The 13,680-nt window shown below is 38.1% G+C and overlaps 1 protein-coding gene across 7 annotated transcripts in view; it reads right to left on the bottom strand.

Moving 5' to 3' along the window:
* Positions 1-13,131, bottom strand: part of LOC119765461 — a 370,431-nt gene extending 357,300 nt beyond the window's left edge. For all 7 annotated transcript variants that reach the window (XR_005276747.1, XM_038249337.1, XM_038249341.1 and 4 more), the window contains exon 1: positions 12,414-13,131. Coding sequence is in view for 6 of the 7 variants with exons in the window: in XM_038249337.1 (XP_038105265.1) it covers positions 12,414-12,557 (144 nt within the window). In the remaining variant the exon portion in view is untranslated. The remainder of the gene's footprint in view (positions 1-12,413) is intronic.
* Positions 13,132-13,680: the final 549 nt, after the last annotated feature.

Genomic DNA, 13,680 nt, shown 5'->3' with positions numbered 1-13,680 from the left:
GCTCATTCGACGTTGCACGCACACACATAAAGAAACAAGTTTTTACACAAAAAGTTGGTATTTATGCGTGGAAATGTAATTTTGAATATAAGTTATGGTTGTTTTAAGTGTTTTGCACAGTCTGAACCATTCAATTGTTTAAAAATAGTCAAAATAGTGTTTAGAGAGGATTTTACGAGTCAGTCATACGACACGAATTGAGTGAGCTCATTTTTTCACGTCTCTCATTCTCCAGCAGCCGACCGGCACGAGTCAGGCGGCAGTGGTTGAACGAACACAGTAGGCTTACAGTCAGATGCTAGCAGTGAACTGATATTTTGGTTTGCTTCATGTGTACGCTGGGTTGGAAACATTTTGCAGGCCTGGTTCTCAGTGATATTCTTCGCCACATCGAATACATTTGTCTTTGATGAACGGCTTATCCTTGAAGTTCTTGAAGGTTCTTAAAAATAACAAGATTGAAAAATAAATGTTATTAAAATGAAACTGGATTCCAGTCACCAAAAATTGAATAAAACTATCGATTGACTTGTTAATCAAAATTTAAAAATCCATTTTCAACATTTTTGTTTTTCAAGTCATTTTAGCGCTAAATTATTCCCCCTGTCCAAATTGGCCAACATTTTCCACCATTTCAAATCATTTTTATAGGGGTTATAAACAAAAAAAATAAATCAAGTTTGAAATTTTCGGTTTTCAATGAATGCATTCGCTTTGAGACATATTTTTAGCGCAAAATTAATGACTTCGTCAAAATTATCCCATCGTTTCAGAGGAATTCGATAAAACTCTTAATACCAAAAGAATACCAAAATGTGGCGTCCGACTATTGACAAATTCTGCAATTTTGCAATATCAAAACAATGCCTTAAATTGGTATGATACCAAATTTTGCTCTCGAATAATCCTTTTTATGACAAATTTTAAAGGGTCCAGGAATACCAAAATTTCCGTGTTTATTTACCCATGCTCGGGTTCTTACTTTGAACATTCTAATCAGATAGTTGTACAGCCATCCAAACACCATGCACGAGGACACTTTTGGAAACATCAAAAATCTTTTTTTCTTCATGTATTAGGGCTGGACTCTCCTAAAACCCTTCCTTCGTGTGGGTCATGGGTTATGGAAGGCCTCTTTGGAGTTTGACATCATCTAAGCAAAATGTCTCGATCCAGCTGTAGGTTTTGAGTATTTCTTTCTCTAAAGATTCTTAGCGAGTATTTTTTTTTGTAGTCTTTTCACATTTCACACTACACAGTAAAAAAATGTGTAAATTTGGAAGGTGTAATTTTGGAAGGTTGAACATTACCACACCCAAAAGGCGGTAGCATGATTGTGATGCATGGCAGCATGACCCGAGCAGGGGTAAATAACACGGGAATACCAAATTTTGGTATTACTTGAGCAAATAACAGCGACCAAAATGTGCCCTTGGTTGCCCAGTAATAGATGGTAAAATACCATGAAATCATACCAAAATCTTGTATGTGTAAGGGCACAACAATACCAAACCATGTTATTCCAAGGGTAAAATAATACCTCAAAATAAAACCATTTCAATACCAAGTTGAGGTCTTCTGGATTTTGAACATTGCTTGAATACCAAAACTTGGTATTGCCATGGTTTTATTTTTAGGTATTCCCGCGCCCTTGGAAAATCATATTTTGGTATTTCTGTGGTCTTTCACATACATGATTTTGGTATGATTTCATGGTATTTTACCATCTATTACTGGGCAACCAAGAGCACATTATGGTCGCTGGTATTTGAACAAGTAATACCAAAATTTGGTATTTTCATACCATTTTAGTGCAGCAGTTGCAGTTAGTGAAAAAACGGAAATTATTCATATACAACAGCAAAAATCTACTCACCTGATGATTCCATGTTGTTATTAGTGATATTCTTCACCACACCGAATGCATTTGTCATTGATGAACGGCCTGTGCTTGAAGTTCTTGAAGCTTCTGAAAAATAACAAGATTGAAAAATAAGTGTTATTAAAATGAAACTGAATTGAAATTCACCAAAATTCATTAATCTGTTGATTGATTCGTTTTTCAAAGTATTTGGTTATCCCGACTTAGATCCGCATGAAAAAACCCTTATCAGTACGAGACCACCAACTTCTTGGTTATTGATCCGACTCTCTACCACCGCGCCATGGACGCTTGATGAAATGTGAGTGAAAGAGCACCAACATATTCTTCTCTTTGAAGTGTTGCTCGGGAACGGGCCAGCATTATATGTGTTGGTGAGAACTGCAGATCGCTGAAATGATCTACGGGCTTGCTGCAAAAAAAATGTTATAAAATGTGACATTTTCTGCAGCAAATCCACTGTTGCAGATTTTGAGATATATTTTTCCTTTGGGTGCACTGGTATGATGTAATTTTACTTCAATTTAGACTGAAAAGGGACATTACATCAGATAAGTGGTAAAATTGCACATTTTCAGCGGTAAAATTACACATTTTGTCAGACATAAAAGATTTACCCATTCCCAGACATAATATTACCATGATTTTTTTTACTGTGTACATAGAACTAGAATAGACTTACTTTATTAAAAGCCAAGCGGGTCACCTACTTCACCCTATGAAGTATGCATTATTTAGCCCCACTTGGGGGTGGCTTGAAATACATTGTGGCTAAAATCCTGCTCCAACGGTAGTGTAGATTCGATTTGTTCAACTTCTCTTTTGAGGTGCATCATGGGTAAAAGTTTTGCTATCATACCCTGGCTAGCTTGAAAGCTTATTATCCATTTTACGGTCATCAACCATAATTAGACAATTTTCCAGCTAGATTGTGGTGTGTGAACTATTCATTGGGATATTTGCAGAACTCTTGGAAGTTTTTGTTGTTTGCAGAACAATTGATTGGGCAGTGATAACTGCAGCAGAAACAAAGTTTTATTCTATCATTATTCTATTTTTGGTATGTCTTGAAATGCACGTTTTTGGCTTGTCATCAATTTTCTAGAAATAATTAGTTCTGTTTAACTTTTAAAATCTTTAGCTCATAAATTTGTTATGATCAATCATAACTTCTTAAAAAGCCAATCACATTCCCAATAAAAAAATTAAAAAGCCAAGCACAATTGGATGAAATGCTTCAATTGGCGAAGCAATCTTCATCATCATCATTAGGTATATGGGTGAGGTTGGAAGGGTGCAAACTTTTCAACCGCCCAAGAATCATCTCGTTCGATGGGATAAACTTCGTGCTCTCAATTTACTAATTCAGTTCATGAGCAAGCAAAAAAAAGTTGCAGGGAGGAGTTGTTCTAAAAACTCATATACCGAATCCAAAGTTATGCTCGTTATAAGGTTTTCTCCGAAATTAAGAGCTTCGAAATTGCTCTATTATCACAGAGACCCCTGAGCAGTGGTTTCCACATACCCCATAGAGTTGGGTTGGTTAGCGGATGAAACGTGGTGGTAATGAGACCTACTCTCCCCCCTTCCAGTTGGAGCTACAATTCCTCGAGGAAGAAATGTGTGAAGGATGGGGGTTGTTTCACCAACTTCCACAGCTAGAGAAATCCCCGAGTGCGGTTCCGGTGAAGAGCGCGCAAACTCTAATTTAATTCCCAGGGAACAAATAACAACAAACATCACGTTGAATTATAAAAGGATTTAAAATTTCAGGCCGTAGCTTTGCTGAGCGTAAGCTGGCAGGAGTCAGATACCCAGTAGGAATCCTAGGCTTTTACTGATCCTATGGAAAAGGTGAAAAAATACAAATAAACAGGAATATATGCTAGCATTAATCTTATTTCTCGTTCTTGGCCACAAGTTTGAGGTTACACTCAGTTCCTTTAGATCAAAAGTCAATAAATTTTCTCAATTTGGGTTTTTTGAAATTTTGCGAAATATTCTGTTTGCTTCTATTTTTTGCTTCTATTTTATGTAGTTTTGTTTGTTTATTTCTCAACAGGCACTTATTGCCCAAATGAACTTAAAACTAAGACTTAAACTAGAACATTCATCTAAACACTGATAAAAACTTGGACTTTAACACATCGCGAGACTGTTACAGTTTTCATGTTTATTAAGTTTTATATCACTTTTGTACGCAACTGAGTGTCTGTTTTTCCAGAGCCAGGATTTGAGCTATGATGATCTTCACTCCCCAGTGTGCATGGTTGGCCTCGAAAGATATTACCCATTAGATAGGTAACCCTCCGCGGGATAAAGCTTAAGTTCTGTGCTCAACCAAGTGTGCCCCACTCTATACGGAGGAATGGGTAAGGCAAGGGCACACCGGGAGAACAATTTGTATGCTGGTGTGTGCGGTGTAATACGAAATGATTTAAATCTCCTTGCTAAACTGCTCTCATCTCATGCACTGAATATTTCTGCTGCTTCTGCTACTGCGAGGAAAGGCACTTCTAGTGAAAGTTTTAATCTGTTTGGTGAATTCTGGTGGGCAGAACTTTTGCCGCTATTATTCATAAAAGCTTCCTGTGGTTGATGAAAACCCGGCTGCTGACTGGTGAAGAGAGTTTAGTGAGGAAAGATTCTACAGCCGGATGGTACTTGGTGATATGAGTTTCAAGATGTTAGTGATTATAGAATATTTGAAGCATAACATTCATGTTACAGTGAAACCTCTTTTTACGCGGTGCGTTATGTTTTTTTTTCCAATTAGTCGATTTCTCTGCGATGACGTAACATATTTGCAATTTTTAAAAAGCAATTTGTACGTTTTTTGGAGCTTGCAAAAATATTGTGTGATTTTAGAGAAATCGACGAAACAAAAAGCGTAACGCCACCGCGTAAAATGAGGTTTCTCTGCATTAGGCACGAGAAGTTCGCTCCCATTACGTTGAAATTACTACGTGCAGACGTGCTTGTTAGGGTGGTCCAAAGTAGGGCTTTCTCGGGGCTACCCCCTGAAATCGAAGATTGACCCATAAATTCAAAATTTGAGCTGGCCGCGCAAAATCGGTCATTTTCGGAATCTAATAACTTTCCAGCAAAAAATCGTAAAAATATTTTTTCTTCGGGAAAATTGTTCTAAATTTAATGGTGGTCTTACATCTGAGAATTGATAAAGATTGGACGACTCTTACACCCTCCTTAGGTAAAAAACTGAAACAGTTGCTTTTCTCCATACATTTTGACGATTTTTCCCATACAAACTTCAAGCGATTAGAGGGAGGGTTTTCCGTGGTTAGAATTAGCTAAAATTTTAAATTTAGTCTAGTGATGGGTCAACCTTTGATTTCAGGGGGTAGCCCATAAATAGCTCGGATTTGAACCACCCTAGTGCTTGTGGGATGGGAGTGCAATTTTGATTCAATTTTTCAGCTTGATGTTCTCCATCCTCCACGTACTGTCTCCCACCCTAACTGATAGAGATGATGTCCTGCGATAGCAAAATCGAATTAATTGAATAAACGGCCGCTCGTTTTCTCACACCATTCAATCTGCCACTGCCTGAAGGTTAGGGAGGAGGTGTCAACACTTGGCTAATAATCATTAGAGTAAGGGGAATCCCACGCATGAAACTGATGGAGACTCGCCGAGAGAAGGCCGGCGACCTTGTGGCAAAAATCTGTGTGTAATAGGCATCATTGTACGCTTCATTGATGTGGTTGTTGAGGGGGTGGGCCTATAAAATGTGCCATTAATCATCTCAATGAATCCCTCACGCACCCTACACTGCTGTTGAAGGAAGTCTATCGTGGCTATCAATCGTGTTGAACACAATGTTAGTATGTTATCATCATGTTCACAACGTTGTGCATTTTGGGAGTTCCACCCATGAGTTATAGGTTGTTTTGAAACTTAACTCTAGAATTTAAACAAATTGTAGCTTTTTTGTGAGTCTCATGGCAACAACATAGTGCTATTTTCTCTCTGATACATATTTGCTGTTGTGCTGTTTTGAAGTGTGCTTACTTCCATTTCTGTGTTCCACTTGACAACTAATTAATGTTTATTTAACGTCTGTATCCTAATAATAAATGGCACTAAGCACATGCTTATAACAGTCTGTAATTTTGAAGAACATCGAATGGGAGCCTAATGAGTCAATGACATTTCTTATCTTCAAGAACTATCAAATAATGACATATTAAGCCGTTTCCTCTCGATTTGAATAAATAGACTTAACGGAAGGAAATCTTATCAATCACAAATTAATTACTACTTCATTCCTTTGAATATTTATTCAACAAATCAGGTTGCGCAGTTCACCGCTCTCAGTGCTATCTCAAAGCTTATTTAGCCGAACGGTGGCGCTATAGCACAGGTTGATAAACGATTTCAAATAAAAGCTGCTGCCATATTTTTAGCCGCTCTACCTTGAAACGAGGATCGACCATCCAAGTCCGGCCAAGGTTTCTGTAGAGTTTTCGGCACAATTCAATGCCTATAATAATGTCCGCATAGCTCCCGGCACGCAAGGCATTTATTACCGTCCATTCGACCATCCATCCAACTGCGGCCAAACTGAACAACAGACTGATTTCACTGAGCTACGAGCGTCGAAATTCTCGAAGGCCACACCACTCCGGGAACCGTTTGCGTGCCGGAGAGATTCTGAGGAATGGCTAATTGTGTTCGCTTTTTCCTTTGATTTTTTTTTTGTTTGATGCTGAATTCCAAAAATATACAATATTTTTGATCGTTCTTGTATTAATTGAGTATAAGTATGCTACTCAGAGCTCATTCTGTTCCGGGTAAACGATTATTATTCTTCAAGTTGGTTTAGGAAAACGAGATTAGGAAAATTTACATCTTTGGTTCATTTAATGAATGGCTTCGAGAGTAAACTAATCATACTGTTGATATTGACCACCCATATCTACAAGTTAAAGATTATTATGGTTTTATCTTTCAAACGTGCATTTTTGCGGAGAATTTTTTTGAATTTATAGATCTACAAAACTTGAAAGTAAAAATGTAATATTCCATAATACTACAAAAAAAAATTGTACCAAATTAGTGCAATGTTGACACGCGTCTTAAACAGAAATTTAAATTTCACAAAGAACAAAAAATGCAAACCATGCTATGTATGATGTATTTTATCAATGATAAGTAAATTGCCATTAGGGATGACATTGGGTCTGGAGTGAATGGGACATACAAAAATGCTTAAAATTAAACCAATCTCACTCCCCGGACTCAATTTCACCGCTGATGTCGGTTATTGAATATATGAAAGTTTTTTTTTATTTTTTCACAAAACAAAGAGAATCAGAACATCCGCTGAAAAAACCACTCAAACTTAGTACGATTCTGTTTGGTATAGCCTTTTCTCACCCATCACAAAAGTTAGTGTGGCTTATGATTATGAATCTGTTAATTAAATCACCATCGATGACTTACCAAGTATTGTTCTCAAATGGATTTATCTAGCGACAATTGATACCAAAGATTCGAAGGGGAAGGTGACTAAGGTACAAAACTTTGCATGCCATTACAATGTTAATCAAATAAAAACACTCAATCTATACTTTGTTCTCATGTTAAAGCTCATTTTGCTTCCATAGGGACGTGGCGTTACATCGTGCTGCCATCTGGTTTTTGTATGTTCAAGAGTGAAAAAGTGCTGAGTCATCGTCTAAAAATAGACGGCGTCCTATCTCGCCCAGCAAAATGAAGTCGATAAAGTAGTCGGTTTCGATGGAGAAAAAGTGGAAAACGTGGTCTAAAAATAGCGACGCCATCCCCCTATTCTATCTATAGGGGGATGGCGTCGCTATTTTTAGACCACGTTTTCCACTTTTTCTCCATCGAAACCGACTACTTTATCGACTTCATTTTGCTGGGCGAGATAGGACGCCGTCTATTTTTAGACGATGACTCAGCACTTTTCCACTCTTGAACTAAAAAAAAAAAACCAGGTGGCAGCACGATGTAACGCCACGTCCCTATGGCTTTAAGATAATTACGTATCAATTGGTCCTGTTCGAATGGCAAACCACCCGGTTTATGCCATTACATGTCAACGTTGTCGTATACCATACACACCATATGTGTAAAAAAAATTATGTATAAAACGTAAAAATGTACAGTCGGTCTATACATCAATCAAAAGATCGCTAGAAAAGCTTTCACAACAAGGTAAAAGCAAATCATTATGTTCAACCATCGATTTTATGATTTGTTGAACATTGGCCGATCTGTAAACTGTTCCAAATATGAGGGATGACTGAACTAAGCAATCGAATCCAGAAGAGAAACAATCGCCTGTTGTGTTGATCCGAGCCGGGATGAGATCGGGGTTCAAGATCTACCGCTTACGAGGTGGAAACGTTACTATTAGGCTACGTGACTCAATCTAAATTAAGCAAATTTACTTGAAAATAGAAAAAAAGAATGTGTTTTCTCAAAGAAAATATGAATTCAAAATTGTTCAGGCCATAAAATCGGTGAAACCGTATGTTGTTGTTTGTTTTATTAACGTAAATTTAACCTAGAGAGGTAATTCGTCACTTGTTAAACCATATGAGTTTTATAAACTGTTGAGTTAACTTATATTCTTCCTCCCCTTCACCATTAAGAATTGTGAAATTTTTATTTGGCAGAATTTTAAATCGATACTTTGCCATTTTTTTTAAATTTTTACGTGGTAACTCAGAATTAGAAGTGTCAATGTGCACTGAGTTTCAACCATTTTTTTTCTTTTGAATACCTCAGAAATTAGATTGAGTTAAGTTTTGGGGATCTATATAAATATGAAGCAAAAAATGGTAATTTAACATCTGGAAATGAGTACATCTTTTATTTTAGAAAAAAATGTGTCCTTTCTCACTTCAACACATTACAAACTTAATGCAATATTAAATCTTCCAAATTTACACTCTTTTTATCGAGTAACTTAACTAGCCAACAATGCACATGTGACCAGGCCTGCAAAATGTTTCCAACCCAGCGTACACATGAAGCAAACCAAAATGTCAGTTCACTGCTAGCATCTGACTGTAAGCCTACTGTGTCCGTTCAACCACTACCGCCTGACTCGTGCCGGTCGGCTGCTAGAGAATGAGAGACGTGAAAAAATGAGCTACACTCACTCAATTCGTGTCGTATGACTGACTCGTAAATCCTCTCTAAACACTATTTTGACTATTTTTAAACAATTGAATGGTTCTAGACTGTGCAAAACACTTAAAACAACCATAACTTATATTCAAAATTACATTTCCACGCATAAATACAAACTTTTTGTGTAAAAACTTGTTTCTTTATGTGTGTGCGTGCAACGTCGAATGAGCGTTGGTCGACTACTGCCTCGCATTGCAGCTGCTCAGTGAGCTAGGGCACTCACGACTGAGACGGGTTTGTTTATGTCACGGTTTTGCTGTTCAGTGAATGGATCTGAAAAAATCGTGTATGCGTCGCCGATTTTCGCGTCAGGACCCCTGACATTTTCAGCTCTGCACTGCATGTGACATTATAGCACGATCGCGATGATGTGACGAAAACCGCGTTTATTTTATCTTCTCGTATCTTTAAGTGTGTCCATGCTCTGTTAAGGTTAAGTGAAATTGCATTCATATATTCTCGTACGCATGTCTTGTGGATTCTATTTCCGCTTTTTTTTCTCGTGAACAACACTTTGGGCTTGAACAAACATAAAAAGCACTCATTTATTTCAATTTTTCTTAAAGCCAAACACACAAATGTACACGTGTGTGCCAGACGTTTAGTGTCCTGGGAAAGCTCACGTCGTGCCTCCAGGTCAGGTCAGGTATAACCCCTTCGATTGATGGATTTGCTTTGAACATATTCTCTGTGCAGTTTCGTTATTCTCGTTTATTTTGACAACCTTTCTCCGGTGACAACCATCCGTTGAAACAGCACTTTGCACAACACTTTGAATCGCAAAAAAGCAACCCTAAACCTACACAAACTGCGAAAATCATTAGCATTCACAGCTCTTACACCGTACACCCAGAACTGGGTATCGGCATACGAGAGGAGAAAGAGCCCGGTTCGGTAGTAAAATGGTACTGGTACACAGCAAAAAATCCGATTGTAAAATCGCATGCAAAAACATGCACATCACCTTCGTCAAAATAAACACTTAATATTACACACTGCATGTACATTTTTTGCAAAAACAAAAAAAAAAGTTGCAACCGACGAGATTCAAACCCAGCAGTTCCAGTGAGGACTGGCGCCTTAGCCCACTCGGCCATCAGACCGATGAAAAGCTGGAAGGATAAACGCATATATGAGCTCCACATTTCGGTCAAGTAGGTTTCCCATACTGATGGGCTACATATTTCAGAGTGTAAAATCACATAAAATTTCATAAAAAAATGCAATATTTATTTTACACCCAGGCCTTTTATACGCAGCTGAATTACTACTTGTTTAGTTGTGTACCCTAGACCTTCGGCATATCGAATCGTGCCTTTGCCGTATGGGCCACCATGGTTCGGTGCCTAAGTGGCGATCATTTGTCCATATAAGCCACTCAATAGGATGAACTGTTTCAATGAATGAATGAACACGTGAGAGGTCTTTACTCTCGCAAAATAGTACTTTCTTTTCGGGAGGACTAGCCTCTCGGCCTTTAACTTTGGGTGTACAACAAGCAACCTGTGGAAAATTACGTTCTGCACTGTTGTGGGTTTATCAACGCGTGGTGATCAGAACACCAAAAATAAAAATTGGACTGTACTTACTTTAAAAAACGACACTTGAAAGAATTACGCCAATTGATAAAGTGGAAATGATGCAAAAATATCACCAAATCACAGACGGGATTCGAACCCGCACCACCCTTGTCTCTATTGGGGTACTCTACCCTTAAGCTACCGTGATGTTTTGGTGCTTTTGCACTGTGTAATAAGATCAAGTACAGTCATCCCACTTATTCGGAACGGTTTCCAGATCGGCCAATGTTCAAAAAATCATAGCAAATCGATAATTGAACTTAATGATTCGCTTTTACCTTCATTTGAAAGCTTTTCTTGCGATCTTTCGAATGCTGTATCGAACATCTGCAAATTTTAACTTTTATATGAAGTTTTTGAAGAATTACTTTGACCCTTGAAATCCACAAATTCGGAACACTTTTTTCTTACGAATGTAAACAAACTTTGGATCTCTCCAGGAGTACATATTTATTACCAAATAATTACTTCACACACTGTAACCAGTATAACTCAAGCTGAGTGATGTTTTATACATGGTTTGATAACTTTTTTTTGTGAAAATATCAGTTAAATTCAGGTGTTCCACAATTGTGGGAGGCACAATAACATCCCACAATTATGAAACAGGCCATTTGGAGGCAGTGTTTTGCTGCTCTTGACAAAATAGTCTTGGAATGAAGTTTTTTGTTCAAAAAGTACTACTTTTACTAGTGAAATAGCAAGATAATGTCCAAATGAAGGTTCTAAAAATAGTAGAGTCGACAGAAAAGCTACTTTTGGCATGCTATTGACAAATTATCATAAAAGTGTTCCGAATTTGTGGGTGTTCCGAATATGTGGGATGACTGTATCGCTTCCGTCAATAAAAAAAAATTAAAGGAGTATCAATTTTAGGCATAATTTGAAACAGCTTAAAGATTATGCATGATAAACACTTAATAGCAATAAAATGGTATAGATGTTCAAGAAAATAATCATGAATATATTTGTAATAAACCAAAAGCCCATTTGAATCTTTTGGCACAATACTTGACCGGGATGTTACCACTCTGCTATTTGACGACTGCGTGCAGGGCACTTTGGAATATTCAGAGGTTTAATTGATTGGATAAAAAAAAAACAAATACGAATGATTCAAAGTTCCGTAAAAAAATGCCTGGAACCGTGGTGCAGGGGTAAGCGTGGTTGCCTCTCACCAAGTCGGCTTGGGTTCGATCCCAGACGGTCCCTGTGGCATTTTTCGAGACAAGATTTGTCTGACCACGCCTTCCGTCGGACGGGGAAGTAAATGTTGGCCCCGGTCTAACCTAGAGGGTTAGGTCGTTAGCTCAGTCCCAGGTGTAAGAGTCGTTTCCCTGGATCCTGTCTCGGTGGAGTCGCTGGTAGGTAGTTGGACTAACAATCCAAAGGTTGTCAGTTAGAATTCCGGGGTGGATGGAAGCTTAGGTGTAAAAAGAGGTTTGCAATTGCCTCAACAATAAAGCTTCGAACACCTATTTTCGATTCAATTGATTTGATTTGATTTTTTGCGTGTACAGAAAAGTGTCTAAAAAAGTAAGCAGTGGTTTAAGATCCAAAAATAAATCCCTCACACGTATTATTGACCTTAAAAAATATTGATTATTTTTTTAAATTATGCAAAATTTTCGTCAGCTAAGCTAAGGTTTACTGAGATTTTAGAAATTGATTTTGTCAAAATATCTCAAAAAAGAAGCAAATCTTAAAATATATAATAATGTTTATTTCCATAAATTTAAGCAAAAGAAAACTTTTACACTTACAACAAGTTCGGAAATCTTTTGGCGAACAAAGTTTGCTACTTGGGACTGGACTAACAATCCAGAGGTTGCTGGTTCGAATCCCGCGGCGGGTGCTCTAATTTTTTTGTGTAAATATGGGTATTCGGCGCCGTCGCTCCGTGCCATACTCTCATACACTTAGGAGCCCAGGGCGGCGAAGTCCTTGTAGTTAAAAGGAAGACACTAGTGGTTGATATGGTTGATGGCCGACAGCTATAAAGTCAACTTCGTTTTTTTCTTCATCAGCTTGGGCTTTCGGTGTTTGATGACCTAAGGAAAGCTTAGTAATGATCATGGTCTCTGCTGCCAACATAATTGGTACACAGATGATTCTTCCGGAGGTAATCAAACTAACCCATCATCATCTTTTTCGTCCAAGCTGCTATAAATTATCGCTATTTTTGCTTGTTATTCCTTCCCATAATAATGCTGTTCGTCATCCTCAATACACCAACGCAGTGCACACGCACAATCCTATACACGTGTTTACCGCCACACACGTGTCGTCTCAGTAGGCGATGAAAAAATGCTCCCTTCAGAACGTTTCTTAGCAGGATATCTTCCTTACGGCCCACTAGAATGTGGTCGCGGTCAATTCTCAAATTGCACGCAAAATAACACATCACAGTCCAGGTTGGAATCCCTTAAAAACGACGAAGTAGGATTCCGACGCAACAAACGCTCGTCTCACCGTTTCGAAGACCACGAGTGTACTAAAGAGCAGCACTGCAATCAGTGCCTCGTTTCTGTTCAATTTCCATGCGTTCCTCCCGTGTTCAGTCGTGCCGACTTCGTGTGCTGTTCGGCTGCTCTCGTCTGGAGCATCCACGGTGATCCGGCTGCTTAACCCGGAACTCTCACCTTCGCGAGAGATTTTGTTCGAATTGAGAAGCTGTAGGTATCCTGATGAGCAGACTTTCATGCGAGAGTGAACACTCTTGGTTGATTCATTCAGGAAAAAATAAGACGCTTGGAGTTCATGCAACATGAAACTTGAAACATAACATTTTGGAAGCATAAAGCTCAGTGTGAGAAAAGAGAACATGAAAATGCAGCCAGGCTTTTAGGAGAGAAAAAATTCGTGTTATCAATTCATTGATGAATTTTTCGATTAAGTTTTTTTTAATGAGAATCAAGCGAGAGCATTTGTCATTTGTAAAATCGTTTGTAATCTACTCAAAGCATGCATTATCTTTATGAATCTTTTAGGAGTGATAGAAAGAACTGTTTTCAATCATATAAGGCAGTT

The sequence above is a fragment of the Culex quinquefasciatus genome, chromosome 1, assembly GCF_015732765.1.
Source record: "Culex quinquefasciatus strain JHB chromosome 1, VPISU_Cqui_1.0_pri_paternal, whole genome shotgun sequence".
Classification (NCBI taxonomy): Eukaryota; Metazoa; Arthropoda; class Insecta; order Diptera; family Culicidae; genus Culex; species Culex quinquefasciatus.
This window is presented reverse-complemented; position numbering and strand designations above follow the sequence as displayed.